The sequence below is a fragment of the Cibotium barometz genome, chromosome 48 (assembly GCF_041138505.1).
Source record: "Cibotium barometz isolate CiBa-2024 chromosome 48, ASM4113850v1, whole genome shotgun sequence".
NCBI lineage: Eukaryota > Viridiplantae > Streptophyta > Polypodiopsida > Cyatheales > Cibotiaceae > Cibotium > Cibotium barometz.
In genome coordinates, this window is record NC_141093.1 from 3,323,807 (window position 1) to 3,340,136 (window position 16,330).

At 42.8% G+C, this 16,330-nt stretch overlaps 1 protein-coding gene across 6 annotated transcripts; it reads left to right on the plus strand.

Moving 5' to 3' along the window:
* The first annotated feature begins 3,706 nt into the window (after positions 1-3,706).
* Positions 3,707-7,329, plus strand: LOC147610710 (uncharacterized). Of its 6 annotated transcripts, none has more exons than XM_086785395.1 (3): positions 3,707-6,154; positions 6,292-6,384; positions 6,501-7,329. In XM_086785395.1, the coding sequence occupies exon 1, from the start codon at positions 4,128-4,130 to the stop codon at positions 4,614-4,616; it is 489 nt and encodes a 162-aa protein (XP_086641521.1). In that variant the 5' UTR covers positions 3,707-4,127; the 3' UTR covers positions 4,617-6,154; positions 6,292-6,384; positions 6,501-7,329. The 6 variants fall into 6 exon arrangements, 5 of the variants coding, with proteins under 5 accessions (XP_086641521.1, XP_086641523.1, XP_086641520.1 ...); XM_086785397.1 differs by having other exon boundaries at positions 3,707-4,940; XM_086785394.1 differs by having other exon boundaries at positions 3,707-4,640; positions 4,825-6,384.
* The last annotated feature ends 9,001 nt before the right edge of the window (positions 7,330-16,330 follow it).

Genomic DNA, 16,330 nt, shown 5'->3' on the forward strand with positions numbered 1-16,330 from the left:
ATAATGTTATTGGGCTTTGATGTTATCATGAAACTCCATAGGGCGTTTAAGTTAGGCGTCATCTCCAAACCTCTTCCTTATGGTGTCGTCTAATTGTTAATATTTTCCACTCCTTCCCACTTTAATAATGTATTAGGAAATGTTGCTCCATGTGGATGTTTCATGTGAAACTTTGAGCAGTATAGGCTTTGATTTTAAATATTGTTGGTGTGAGACAAGTCATATCCTTAAAATCGACAATCCAAAACTAACGAAGATGTGTGTTTGTTATTGTCAAAATTGATTTTATAAGTGATTAGTTTTCACACTAGATTAAACCTTAAAAATGAGTTGGCCATTATTACTTGTCATAAATAAGTATGTACATGAAGTTCTTAGACTTCTCCTATTAAGCTCATGGTAAGGCCACTTTATGTGTTTCTAATAGGTGCTCATTTGGGTAAGAAAGATGGCAAAGCATCTTATTAGTAGGATGAGCAAATGAAACCATGTTAACCAACGAAGTGGTTAATATACTTTCCTTTCTAATAGTGATCATGTGAGCACTAGGTGGATGATGAAGCTTGCTTCCAGGTTGGTGATGGTGTCCACGATATGTTGTAATGTTGGTTTACAAGGTTCAAGTGGTAGATTGAGGATCGATCCGCAACTAGTTGCAAGGCATGTTTGGTGATAATAATTAGGAAGCTCCCGTGGTAGGAGGCTTGTTGAGGCGGCATGAAATGTATATGCGATGTAGGTCTTTATGTGTGGTCTCCTTCTATTTGGAAGTGGTTTGGACCATTCAAAATCATGTGGTTGGTAGAAGTAGCTCGTGTCTTTTGATTGGCGAAAATAGCGCTAGGACCGCCATTGAATGATTTGTATAGGTAGATGGCACTCTGTGCTTTCAAGATGCAACATAATATTACTCGCAAATCTCATAGCTCGATGCTTAGAGATTGGGCTTCTTCATGGCAAATATGTCGGCTAGGGCAAGGCGTGTTTGTGTTGAATTGGAGTCGAAAGAGATGTTATATTCTTTAAAGCTATTTGGAGATGCTTGCAAGGTTGTTGATTATCCAAGCGATGGGGTCATACCATGGGTCAAACTTGCGTCCACCATGGTCTACCCATCTAGAGATGTACTTGGAGTGTTGTCGTTGACGAGGTTAGTTGCAGGTACATGTGTTCGTACGTGTCATAATGTGCAAGGTGTGAAAAACAATGTGATGTCCTTAGTGAAATATGTCGTTGACGTGCATAGACAATGGATAGGTGTGCATCGTGTGTGTATTTCTCTAATCTTAAAGATTTCTCCAACTACTTTCTCTGACTCTATTTACTACTTTCCTTGATAATTACTTGACATCCCTTTTCTTGGGGAGTCAAGTTGAGTTGTTGATGGGTGACGGTGGAGCTAGGTGGTCTCTCTTGCTTGATTGATTTGGCTCCATTGCCCATAGCTTCAATGGAGCTATGTGGTCTTTCTTACTTGGCATTATCGAGCATGTAGGATATAGACTATTTTGGATCAATAAATTGTGTGGCCAAAGAAGAGGCCCTCTCAGAGGTTTGAGGAGAGTCCAGGCGATGGGTCATGCACTATGGGCACTCTCCTTGGTCCATAAATGTACTTATAAGGTTGTGGATGATAAGACTTAGTGCAAGTGCTTGAGCAGTCGGTGCTTATTCATGCTAGACATGTCTACTAAATGTAGAGCCCATGTATATAATATTGCAGGTTGCATGCATGGGCATTGGGCTAAAAATGTATCCATTTAGAAGATTCTTCTAGTGAGAACGCCAACATGATTTCTTCGATTTATACATGGTTTCATAATTATCTACGTTATTATTTGTGACCCTGTTTTCTTTGCTATCATTCCCAAAAACTAAAGTTATTTTGTTTATTTAAAAAAACAGATTTGATACTTTTAAATATGTTTCTTTTAATGAATATCATGAGGATAGGTTCAAGATCATCGACAAGCTGGACTGGAGATCCCCTGCGCACGCTTACACGATTCTACATCTGCCTCTTTGACCCCTTTCGGCCTTTCGCACCTCCTCCTCTACCTGCTCACTTTTTGCGCAGCCGCCTTGCCTCTCTCGCCTGCCGCCCTTTGTGCCCGCCTCCCTCATACTTTTACCACCCTTCTGCTCGTCACCTCGCCCGCTTTCGCCTGATCCCCTACATCTTGTGCGTCCTAGCCCCTCTTCATCCCGCCTCCTCCTTTGCCTGCCCCCCCCTCCCCCTCCCTCCTTTCTCTCGGCCTTTTCCCATCTCATTATTGCCTCCCTCTTGTGTCCTTTCCCTTTTTGTTGCCTTGCCTCCCATTTTAGCGTCCGCCCCGCCTCCCTCCTCCAGCATTTTTACAATTGGGTTTTTAGCTTTTGGACTGCTTCATTTTGGTCGATGTCGGCTTCCTTTAGTCCTCATCCATTCAGGAGGACTCCATGGCAGCGCTCCGTCAACTCGGACTGAGGCCGCCCCATGTTTCTTCTGTGTCGATGCCTCTACTTTGGTTTGGAAGATTGTGGGTAACCTCCTGCTTGATGACCTGCTCCCGGCCATCCTCCTTGGCGAGCCTGGCAAGATCATAGACATTCATACCCTCCAACGTGGCTACTATCAGGTGGAGTTTGACACCCAATAGCTTCAGACCGTGTGCTTTAGCTTAACCACGGCCCAAGCGTTCTTTGTACGTTGGAAACACGGTTTTGATCTCGCCTTTGACCTCTTTTGGTGGAGTATCTTGATTATTGGTCACAATCTATTTTCCAAGCCTTAGGAAGGGTTACCTTCTATTTCTCCCTCCCATTGGGAGAACAATAGGGCAAGTGTTGGAATCCCTTGGGCGAGCATCGAAAGTCACTTCGATGGTGATGTAGGGGGCTAGGATTCCTTCACTTCGTAAAGCATTTTCTCTGTGAAGATGGTACCGCATGTCATCTTTCTTCAATGCCTCCAGGGGATCCGATTCTTCAACAGGTGGAGTACTTTTCAAGCTAGCTTCATTTTCTGACAGATGGTTCACCTCGTCAAAGCTTGCCCCCATCGCTAGGCTACACGTCCTTCCAGCCTTCTCCCCCCTCATCGTGTGGCCATGCTAAATGAGCTCCACATGGACATCCAGCCTCCTCCCTCCTAGAGAGTGGTGAGAGCGGACCGAGCGTATCACCGTGTCACCTTCTCCCTATGGTGAGATAGAGACCCAACATCCTATCCCCAACTACGAGGATGGGGGTAGGTGGCAGATGACTAGGCGAAGGCAGTGTAGACGCACCATCACCAGGTAAGACAAGCTATCATCGGCACTAAGTCACACGAGGAGGGAGTGTTGGGATCAACAGGCAAGGCAAGCTATCATCGGCACTAAGTCACACGGGAAGGGAGTGTTGGGATCAATGGTTGTAGGTGCCGTCCGCTAGAAAGTAAACGTGACCCAAAAGTAAACGCAGCCCGGTGTCCGTGTGAAAGCTGTCACCGGAAAGTGCCATTTATGGGTGTAAAAGGGAATAATTGTGACATTAATGTTTAGTTAATGTTGGAAGGTAGAATTTAATTTGGCAGGGTTTGATTTCCCAAATCTGGGCCGAGTTTACCCTACATGCTCTTGTTTCATCTTCGTCTGCTTCGTGTGTGCCTGCGTGTAGTGCCGTGTGTGTCTTGCACCTTCACTCCGAGTCTCTGATTAGCACAAGTTTGCGCTTCTGCAGTCACTTGCCAATGGTGCGTTTCCCGTTGTAAATAAAGGGCAAGAAGAAAGGCAGGGTAGGGTACGCTACAAAGCGAAGCAAAAGCAAAGTGAGTACTCACAGCAGCTCGTCGTGTAGACGATGCTCGGACCAGAGGATGTGTGGGCCGCCTGCGAGAGAGCCATCGTCGTGGCCTACCAGAAGGACCCGCAAAGCTTGGCCGCAAAGAGAGACCGCCTGGCGCAGATGCTGTAAACGCCTGAGAAGATGATCCACATCCCAGCACTATCTTCTTCTCGCCAGCTTCCTGCGCCAAGGCAACAGAGCAGCAGCAGCACCACCACCTCGACGGTGGTAGAGCCCCTACTGGATGAAAGCGTGCTGGCCATCAAAGCAAAACTGGTCAAATTTGAGTCAGAAGGTTGCAAGAGTTGGAGGGGGTGCACATGACCTTGGACCTCCTCAAAGCAACACAGGTCGGGAAGGTGGTGAACGGCCTGCGCAAGCACCCCTCGCAGTGCGTGGCAACCCTCGCCAACAAGCGGATGGTGAAGGCTTGGAAAAGGCTTGTCGACCATGATTATGCTCTCCCAGAGCGTAGTGGCTTTGAGGAGGGCACCCACATGCAGCAAGAAGTCACAAAGGCAGCATCCATCCAAAAGATGGCTCCCCCATCAACATTGGAATCAGAGGTTAAGAAATCGTCTTTATCAACAACTTCATCATACAGCAGCAGCTACGAGGAGAAGCTGGAGTCTGCCAAGCGCAGGTTGAAGCTGAGCTATGAGCGAGAGGAGACTGCCAAAAGGCAGCACACCATCCACGTCCTCCGCCCGCATGAGCTGCCTTCCTCCAAGACCCTCTTGAAGCCGCCTTCCCCCAAGAAGACCACCCTCTTCCAGCACAGGGGCCGCAAGGCTACTGCATGCTGCTAGGTGTTCGCCCCAAAGAAAAGATTAGTAATCTAAACTCTTGACTCACCTTTGGCACTCCAATTGTAAATATGGAGAAATTGAGAAAAGATCAATTATACTTTTAATGAACTGTGTGATCTTTTGTTCATTGTCAAGTATTGTTTTGGTATTGAAAATTCCTAGTTCTTTCATTTGGGCATATCATAACCTTCGCAATGCACTTCTGCAGGTTCACATCGGTTGGCAGCTATTTGGGCATAAGAATCAAAGTGGAATAATTCTATGCTATTGTAGAAATTAGCAGAACTAGCTTTAACTCAATTTGAGAACTAGATTGTCACACAGGTAGAGAAATTATTCATTAAGTGTGGCCATACAAGGTGGTGACATTTGATATGTTGATTCATTAAGCGGTATTTGTGTTGTACTTCAAACCAGCTAATAGGCTTTATTACGTGAGTGACTTTTACATCTTGCAGCAACAGCAAGGTATTAAACTTAAGGTACGAAAGACGGGGAGACTGGTTCAGGCCGTATAGGGAGCGAGTCATGCTCAGAACAGGGGAAAAGGTCTTGGTAGAATTGATACCCTGGACTTGTGTGAATCCACGACAGCGAGACACCCTTTGGAACGAGCAACAGAGCCATCTGGATTGTATTTGTGTCGAAGGAGATGTTTGCAAGTCACAAGCCAATGGTTTGGTGGCCGGTCCACTAATGTCCAAGTCCTGTTTTGTTGCAGCAAGTGATACTCATCATCCATGGCGGTGTTCCATAAATCTGTCTCAAGTGCAGTCAGGGCAGTTAGGGCATCACCAGGGTTGAGGTCGTTTTCAAGGGAAGATTGTGGGGTCTCAAGAATCTCAGCAACATGTGCTTCACCAAGTATGTCATAGTTGGCGATACCTGGGAGCATGGCATTGGGAGGCAGGAGAACGTGACTGTGGGTCCTCATGTGAAGAAGTCATTGAGGGGGAGTTGAGGGGGCACGAACGCAAGCAGCTATGGTTGGTAAACTTATTGAAGGTGATGGGACATTGTTTGCATCTTCATGGTAGGCACTGGGTGATGGAACATTATTTGCATCTTCATGGTAGGCACTAGTAGAGGGAGCACCTTCATAGGTGCCAACTGAATAGGATAAGGATTCATGTGCCATGGTTGCCTGAGTCAACGTATTGTGATCTAAGATGGGGCTAGTACTAGGAACATATGGAATGTTTGTATGCCATAATTGAGGATAACTGTGATATAAGAGAGAGGGAATGTAACTATTTCTTTTCGCATGATGGAACTCATGCCCCTACACATGGACAGAATCATGACAGCATGGGAATAGGGTTCATGAAGCTGACACAAGAAAAAGCACCAGTCTTGGTCAAAAAGCAAGAAAAAGCAAAAAGTCAAACTGAGTTGACCGTGAGCCAAGGGCATCATTGGAAAGAAGAGGCTGAGCTGGATCAAAAAGCTTGGGAAAACCAAGGTTACACAGGCATGGGTGATGAGATCAGAGTATCAATTCACTTTCCGTATGCCAGTTACATGTGTGCCACATGGAGGTTGACGAGAATTTTAGTTAAGCCTAGTGATTGCTTGCTGCAATGCATGACCCCTTGTGCTTGTAAGGGTGATGTCTAATGAGATACAAACGAATGCTAATGCCAACAGTGAACTGCACTCTGTTGTTATCTTGCAGCCACCAAAGGAGCAGTGCGTTGTGGTGTCTTCAGTGGAACTGGTGGAGGAGAGTTGACAGCTCGATTTTGTTGGACAAGTGGTGGAGCTTGAGGTGTATTAATGTAGTTTGTAGCATTGTTTACAGTAAAATTTATTATGTCATTGAAATCTTCCTTGGTAAGACCATTTGTGTAACATGCCTATTTGATGTTGATGCCTCTTTCACAGTGGGTAATTCAGGTTCTACCTTTTGTTGGTGGGGAGGTAAGAGTGTCATTTCATTGAAGAAGGGCTCCGACTCAATTGGAACCGTCGAGTAATGGTGTTATAAAGGCGGACCCCAAACTGATCTATGAAAAGTTTCTTCTCAACCCTATCATCCAATTCGTGGTGTTTCTCTGCAAACGACATATGCATATGTATGGCAACCAAAAATTCTTATATGGGAGACATCTAGTTTGATGTCAGTCCAAGCGTCATAAGGAGTTAGATGTTGTAGGATTGTGGTCAACAATAAATTTTGGGCATAACATGCAGTTGAGACTGCCTCCTCCCAATAGGAATTGGGTAAGCCACAACTTTGAGCATGGAGTGAGCCACTTCATTAAGGTTCTACTCTTCCTTTTGACAAGGCTGTTCTGTTGAGGGATATATGGTACAGTATATTGATAGATAAAAAAAGCTGCACGAAGAAGAGACTACGATACCTTCTCCCCAGTGAAGGTATTTAAGAAGCGCCTAGGTGAGGACGATTTGGAGGTGCTTCGATCTCCTACACCTGGCATGGCCAAGAACGATCAAGAGCCACCTCTTGTCTTGGTGTCATGTCACATTATGCAAAGGGCTATCTTCTTGATGTCATGTGACATGCGGCCTCATTTTGTATCAATGATATGGATCTTGGTCCGATTTTGTATCTCGGTTTACATTTTGTATTGATGACAATATCTTGACACATTTTGTATCTCGATTTACATTTTGTTCCATGATATGTAATCTTGTCTCATTTTGTATTTAGTCACATATTGTATCGATGATATGGATCTTGGTCCAATTTCGTATCTTGGTTTACATTTTGTATTGATGATAGTATCTTGACACATTTTGTATCTCGATTTACATTTTTATCCATGATATGTAATCTTGTCTCATTTTGTATTTAGTCACGTTTTGAAATATGTAATCTTGTCTCATTTTGTATGTATCTTGTCACGATTTTGTTCAGATGTGGCTGGCTGGTGTTACAATATTTTACTAATGAATTTAATGTTTTACTGTTCAATTTAATGTTTAATTGTTTTACCTAATCTAGACTATGGCCATGCCGAGAGAGAGAGAGAGAGAGAGATTTCTTATCTCCCGTTGTTTTCACTCATAGATTTCTTATCTCCCATTGTGCTTAAAGAAATGTCTTCTTGTTTTGAGTAAATTGCAATCAACTACGCTAAGGTAAACTCAGAGCGGTCCATTTAGAACTCACTATGGCCATAGTGATTTAGATATGGCCATGCCCAAAGAGAGAGAGAGAGAGAGAGAGAGAGAGATTGCGTGGCTCCAAGAGCGCATGAAGCCAACATCTTGGGTTGAAATTTTTTCTTATCTCCCATTGTGCTTAAAGGAATGTCTTCTGGTTTTGAATAAATTGCAGTCAACTAAAGTAAACTCAGAGCAGTCCATATATCTAATTCACAAAGTGAACTCGGACTGTGAAGTAAACTCAGACCGGTCCGAGTTTACTCTTGCACAGCCATTCTGTTAAAATATATCTCCCAAAGTAAACTCGGACTATAAAGTAAACTCGGACTAGTGTGAGTTTACTTTTTCACTCAGTCCTATTGTAGAAATGTCTCTCCCAAACTAAAGTAAACTGGATCGGTTCGAGTTTACTTTGCACAGCCATTCATTAAAATATATCTCCCAAAGTAAGCTTAGATTGGAAAGTAAACTTGGACCAGTCTGAGTTTACTTTTTCACTCAGTCCTATTGTAGAAATGTTTCTCCCAAAGTAAAGTAAACTCGGACCAGTCCGAGTTTACTTTTGCAGTCCTATTGTGGAAATTTATCCCCCAAAGTAAAGTCGGATTGAAAAGTAAACTCGGCCACATCTATCTCATATGAATCAACATTTAAGTTTCATCTACCCAAGTTTTGGATGATTTGTTGGTGTGTATGGGCTTCATATTCTGGCAGCAAGCTCAACAGTAGTGAGTATACACTCTATTTTGTTGAACTGTGGCTGGTGATGTCTCCTAATTTTACTAATGAATTTAATGTTTTATTGTTCAATTTAATGTTTTATTGTTTTACCTAATCTGGACGCTGAGCTACCGAGAGAGAGAGAGAGAGAGAGAGAGAGAGAGAGAGAGAGAGTCAGGTTTTGGATTTATTATTGGTGTTTATAGGCTTCAGCCTTTTTGCCCTGCAAGCTCAACAGTAGTGACTATACTGTCTATTTTGTTCAGTTGTGGCTGGCTGGTGTCACAATGCTAAAATGAATTTAATGTTTTACTGTTCAATTAAATTTTTACCTAATCTGGACGTCGAGCTGTCAAGAGAGAGAGAGAGAGAGAGAGAGAGAGAGAGAGAGAGAGAGAGAGATTGCATGGCTCCAAGAGCGCATGAAGGTAACATCGAGGGCTGAAATTTTTTCACTCTGATACATTTCTTATCTCCCATTATGATTAAAGAAATGTCTTCTTGTGAGTAGATTGCGGGCAACTAAAGTAAACTCAGGGCAGTCCATATATCCAACTCACAAAGTGAACTCAGACTGTCAAGTAAACTCAGACCGGTCCGAGTTTACTCAGGAAGGCACAATAGGACTGACTGGAAAAGTAAACTCAGAGTAGTCCATATATCCAACTCACAAAGTGAACTCAGACTCTGAAGTAAACTTGGACCAGCCCGAGTTTACTTATACAACCATTTTGTTGAAATATATTAATCAAAGTAAACTCGGGTTGTCAAGTAAACTCGGACTGGTCCGAGTTTACTTTTCTAGTCAGTCCTATTGTAGAAGTGTATGTCTCCCAGAGTAAACTCGGGGGACTATAAAATAAACTCAGACCGGCCGAAGTTTACTTCATAGTCCAAGTTTACTCTGGGAGATATATTTACTTCACCTAGATGGAGGACATGGTCTATGGTCCATCGATCTTGTAATGAGCTTTACATACTACAATGATGTCAACACGGCTTATGGGATTATAAGAAGTACATAAGTGGTATCAATAGCTTTAGAAATGATATCAATGCATGAATTATGAAATTACAAGTACATGAATGGCATCATTCTCGTTTGAGATGCCAATGCTTTCACAATATCATCAGTCATTGAAGAGGCCAAAAAAAAGCATTGCTCATCATCTTGAGAGTTTCCATACTCAATTGCCATGATCTTGTAACGCCGAGGTGCGAAATTACCATAAATTTGCATGTCCTTGTTGATGAGAGTCTCCTCAACGCCAAGTGGGGCATGCCTCATGGTCAAAGGCAACAATTCATGACAAGTGTGACATGATATGGTAACTAGGGGATCTATCATCAATATTTTTGTACAACAATGAGGACACCAAATGGGAAGTCTCTTTTCAAAGCGAACACAGTGTGCCTACCTTGTTGATGTTTTCGCCTTAGGACTCCAGTAACATGAGGATGCTTAGGTTGGGGAGAATCCTCATCTAAACTATTAGGTATATTGTCTGGACTTCCATGACCCAATCTAGTGCGTATAACATTTGCTTGAATTTGGTGAATTCTCACTTGTGTTGGCATGTCAATCTTCTTTGGAGCTACCAAGCTCATGAGGTTATCCTTGGATATCTTTAATTGTTGTAGTACAATAGCTTTCTCCATCTCATCTTGTTTTGCAAACCATCTTCAATTTGACAAAGGATTTTCCTAAACTCCTCTATACATTTACGTAACTCCTCACTTGCACCCATCTCACAGAGGTCTTAATCATCATTTTGAAGAACTGGTCCTTCATTCATACCATGGTTGACCAATGTATGTGCACTATCAATAATTCGCAAGATGGAAAGTAAATGTGGAAAGTGGCTAGTGATAATCAACCTCATACCAATGAGATGCTTGCAAATCACTGCTCCAATCAGGGCAATCACAATAATTAGATTGCATGCTAACATGATACCATTGACCTTTAGTTGAGATGCTTTGTACCCATCTCACAGAGGTCTTAATCATCATTTTGAAGAACTGGTCCTTCATTCATACCATGGTTGACCAATGTATGTGCACTATCAATAATTCGCAAGTTGGAAAGTAAATGTGGAAAGTGGCTAGTGATAATCAACCTCATACCAATGAGATGCTTGCAAATCACTGCTCCAATCAGGGCAATCACAATAATTAGATTGCATGCTAACATGATACCATTGACCTTTTGTTGAGATGCTTTGTATCCTGAACAGTAATGTCATCTCATTTACAATTTCAAAACATGATGGAATACCTTGATAATGTTGAAGAATTCGCTCCCCTTCGAGCAATCGTGCCGTATGTCTCCAGTGTGACTCACATCTCCTTGAATGGCTCTCATCATAAAATTATAGCTTGCCTTGTCCAACGAAAATTATTTAGGAGACAAATATAACATGGGATTGGGTGAAACAATGTTATTTTGATTGGATCGAACATGAATACTTTCGGTGCTACTCTCTAAGCCACATTGGAACCCGCCATCTCGATGCCTGCCCAGAGAAAGTTGTGGAACAACCACCACTGTGCCTATCCAATATACACCCTAGAAAAGGCCCAATAAGAGGTGATGCACCACATGGTAGCAAGAAGGACTTGGTTCACTACCACTACCCAGATGGCAAGAGAGAGCCTAGCCATGCTCTACTATGGAAGCTTCTTTGAAATGCTCAGGAGGAGGGGGGAAGACTCTTTCTTTAAGGTGATGTCGATCTAACCTAACAACTAAAATAACGCACTGGGGTACCCCTCACAATCCATTGGAAGGATTCAAGTAGATGTCAAGTTGGGGTATTGGATGAGCTAGCCCAAAATCCACATAACTTGTGCCAATTGATATGTGTGTTGGTGCTACAAAAGATCTCGATAGCATCGTAAACCAATTGAGGTTCTCCATCTCTCTAGAGAGGTAGGCCATTGTGTTATCTGCAAACTCAAAATCCAGTAGCTCCTCATCAGGCCTGAGCGGCTAAAAAACTACTCATCCCCTTTGCCATAAAAAGGAAGAGGAAGGGCGTGTAAGAATACACAATAGCAGAATCTAGATCAACACAATACAAAGCACTGAATTACAGAAAGAAGTAGAGAGTAAACAATATTATTGCTTGCAAAAACTTGATTACAAATTGATGGTGTTCGACCACCCATGTGCTTTGGGTACGGAGTTTTTATGGCAATCTAAATAGACTCTAAATAGAGGATGTCTTGAACTCGATGATTATGAACTAAGGCTGCCAAACTAGTCTATATATAGTACCCAAGGTCAGCATGGATGTAGGTCGGCCACGTCTCCATGACGGTCCAAAATGACCAACCGACCACATCATCCAATTGGTCCCATCTCCCACGGCCATCTGAGACCGTCCAGACCCTCAACTAGGCCCTGCAACCTTAGAATAGTGTGTCCCCCCATGAGCTCCCAATGACAAAGAAACAAGGGGGCCGAAAGCCCATCCTTGCCTGGGCACTTACCCCTAGGGAGTGCCTGCAAAGCCTCTACAATCTCCTCTTAAAAGAGAAGGGCATCAACAAAAAAACTCCAGAGAGCCGGAGGGACTACCTCACAATGTGTGTGCTGCGAGATCCTCTCTCGTGCATCCTGTTCCTACAAGGAGTGTGGCTCTGCAGTGAGGAGGGAACTAAAGAATCCTATGGCTATGGCTCGAACCTAGGGTGGTCCTAAACAATAGTGTCATTGATCCTCTAAGCCTCTGGATGCCATCCCTCCTATGATGAGGCTTTGTCCGCTCAAAGAAGTCCCCACTTCCTTTGTCTTCCGCCTAAGTTCAGAGAAGGATGCTCAGGCATGAGACCTGTACTCCACTCTCCTCTCCTCTATGGAACTGATCTCAATACGGGGTGGGGCCATCTAAACATTAATCCACATACTATCCCAGGGCCGCTAACCTAGTTTGGGATGCAAGGCGACTCCTCTCCTGCTCTCTAAACTCCGCTAACCTAGTCTAGGATGCCTCCATGAGAATGACACTCATCTCACTGAGCCCAATATCCAAAGTCACAACTCCTATGCCCTCATGGTGGAAGGCAAGGCTTCCCAATGGCTGCTCAATCCTTCTGGAGATCTCTAGGTCTTGTATCAAGCTCTCGATTATGCAGAGTCTTTGTTGGTAATCCTCTTACCAGGTGTGATTCCTGCCCTACAAAATCTTCCCACATTTGGGGGCACAACATGACCAACTGACAAATGATATTCTCATAGAAAGAGGATGTTGATAGAGCCTCCCACTAAGGCATAACTCCTCGTCCTGAAGGACACCTTGCCTAGAGCGATAATGCGGGCCGCCAATCCTTGGATGTTCCAAATGTGACTATCCGTTTTAGCATAGGGTCTAGTGCCTTCCTGCACCCAAAGTGCCACAAGTACCTTAGAGGAAAGAAGCAAGTGAAACAGGTAGATGCCACAATCGCACCCCACAGTAACACTCTAAGAGCTAACAACCTCATGTTCATCACTGTTAGGTTCCCAAACAATTGTTAAAAAAAGCACAAACCATGAAGGAAATAGGGAAATATGGGTATCCAAACCATGAAATCATTTGGCAAATCTATCTATGCAGAAACCTCGCTAGCAACCACCAATCACCCCAAACACCATGACCAAACCGGCCAAGAAAAATTAAAAGAGAAAAGGAAGCAGAAATGGGTCCCAAACAACCAAGCACACCACTCTCTCTACCACATCACATAACAAAGCAGGTATGGGTGCCCAAAAGAAAACCAAGTCAAAGACTTGAGCTCACTAAATCAGACTACAAGGACGAGAATAGGTGGGAATGGCAATGGAAAAAATTAGTGCCCTTTGTAAATGTGACTAGGAAGCCACAAGAACCTACGCAAAAGCAAACTGGGGTAAAACAGGTGAATCACCCAATTCCCTACCCCAAAGGCAAAGCTATCATAGCACACCCGCAAGACTCCATGTCCAAGCAACACATGTGCACACAAGAATCTGCTCTATAGATTCTATGGACTGGGGCTGATTCAATGGGATGGAGAGGGAGTTATTGTGTTCCATAGACGAGCTACAAATGTTACACCAACACATTCTACATCAAGAGCTTCATCCAAATATGGTTGGGCCTATCCCATGGAGCATCAGGCCAGCAAATCACAATGATGCTATAGAGGACTAACTAATACTCTAACAGTACTACCACCCTCTTTGACAAACTCAGATTCACCACCATGATTCTCTGTAGAATCAAGGTCGTGATTTTGCATAATCACGTCGTATCACTTCTTCCCATAAGCATCTTGGAAGTCTAAAATCAATCCCAAAGTGCATCATGACACAAGCTAAACCCTATCATGGCCAGAACCTCACTGTCTTATCAACCGTGATTCTAGTGGAATCACGCTTGTGATTCTCGACGACCGATAGAATCATGCCACAAGAACTTGACTCAAACTCATCCTAGGGATGCCATGTGCCTGGTAAGGATGGAAACTCATGTTTCTTGGTTTCATCCGACGTGATAACAATTGCGGCCATGATCACAACCATGTCGTCCCCGTGATCACGCCAACCATTTTGTTGGGATCATGGCAAGCATCCAAAGACCAATTAGATGGTGCCATGTGCTACATGTATTAAACCTTCAGCGATCCCCCTATCCAAGCCTTGATTTATAACTACATAGGTTTGTTGGTTAAGGTCATGGGTTGAGTTGTCTGAGTATCCCAAAGTTTTAGATTATAATTCATGGCATCATCATATTTTGACTGAACACACTTCTTATCATTTACATTTTGTTAATCCCTTTGGCAAGCTATTGAAGATAATCTTAAATTATTTGCTTCTTTGTGGTAGTCGTCCAATTCTTTCAATTCTTGGACTATGTTGTAGTATCCTTGACATCCTTTGGCTTATAATGTCTCTGATAGAACATCGGCATTGATCCCTTTGGCAACTATTGAAGATAATCTTAAATTATTTTCTTCTTTATGGTAGTTTGGTACAACACCGGCAACAAATGTGGAAAATTATATTCATCCGGCCGCCCAAGAGCATAGAGTAATGCTTAGGGAGTTGGCAAAGGATTAATTACTCGATGAGTATGTCATCTTCTTGTACTATTATTTTGCACAACTTGGCTAAACCCATTTGCATCTTGGCTACATTTCTTAATAGAAATCGAGAATCAAATCCCCTAGATGGCTAATTTATAATTGCATAAAACTCTTGCTCCTTCTTTTGTTGGATCCACATATTTTCCAGTCTAGCTTAGAGCATTTGCACATCCACATCTTGCTGCTTATTTCCCAATAGTAGGTGTACATTATTTTTAATTGAAGTTGGATCGTCAATACTAAACCTTGAAAATCTTAGTGCCTTGTCATCCCTGTGTAAGGCAAACATAGTATAAGTCATCCCTATGTAAGTCATCCCTATGTAAGGCAAACATTGGTGGCTTGTCATCCCTGTGTAAGGCACTGGATTATCCAACAGCACATCTATTCCAAAGTTCCTAATTTAGAGTCTTCTAAAATATTCTCCTATTTCTTAGATTGGTCTTTCTCCTCGCTTTCTTCATTATCATCTTCTATTAGTCCTACTACCACTTTTAGTTCTTTTATTTGTACTATTGATGCTTTCAATTCTTCTTTTGTAAGTCTATCTTTACCCTTGTATCTAGGAATGATGTTTTGATTGGGTTTATGCCATGTTGTATTGAGCATCTTTAGAAGATCATCCTTCATATTCTATAGCAATGGATCAAGTAAATCTACATCTATGAACAACCCCCCTTCCTTATTCTTGCTTGTTCCAATATAGATCTCAGTTTTTTTCTTGCTAGGTATCCCTTATGCAATCCTTGGCCCTTAATCTTACTTGTTCCAAAATATAGGCTCGGCCAATCATTAACTATCTTCTGCAGTCATTCTTGGCTGTATGACCTCCTACAATGTAGCCTCATCGGTGTTAACATTCTCAACAATTTGAGTATCTCCATCATGCTTCCATGGAGAGCTAAATTTCGTGTCCTCCACCAATGGTCGTACATCTATGCACCGAGTCGTAGTTTTCCACTACTTTTATGATGATGTGCTCTCTCTCTCTCTCTCTCTCTCTCTCTCTCTCTCTCTCTCTCTCTCTCTGCATAACAGGGTAGTGAATGAAACTAGAAAATGGCTTGACCTTGCTGCCTCTAATAGCACCATCCTTGCACCCTAGAGCTTGTTCTTTGACTCTAGCACACATGCATCATTTTTCTTTTTGGCCTTAGGCCCAAGATCCTTCTGTAGTTACTGATTTTCCACCGCCTATAGGCGCTTAATGATCCGCCTGATGATGCTGCCGAGGAAGCACCAAGGGGAGTTTTGAATCCAAGACCTCTTGGTGTCCTAGGCAAACACCTTCACCACTAAAGCTATCACCTCATTTGGCAGCACATGCATCATTTTTACCATGAATATTTGTTACAACCACAAACATTAAAAATGAGGTAGAATAAACTAACCTTGGTAATCTTACTTCTTAATGCATAATTATGACCACGAGGTCTAGTTTTAATTAAAGAATAGTTGAATCGACAGTGGCACGGCCACCCATGCACATGCACTCAATGTTCAAAAAAATTCTATTGAGCTGGATTGAAAACCTTCTCATTGTAATTTGAAGAGGGAATTGACCATTTTGAGAGGGAATTTCTCTTTAAATTTTACAAAATATAAATAAAACTTGATAATTTTGAAGAGTCTTCTCCTTCTCCCACAAATTTAAGTAAGCTCAGCACAAACATGAACAAGTTCAAGGCTAAGCCAAACCTATCTTTTTCCGAACCCTACATGCACTTGTCTAGTCTTTGGGAGATGGT

What these genes read in the sequence shown, in the direction of transcription:
- LOC147610710 (XM_086785393.1), top strand. Translation starts at nt 4,128, where the DNA reads ATGACCTTGGACCTCCTCAAAGCAACACAGGTCGGGAAGGTGGTGAAC.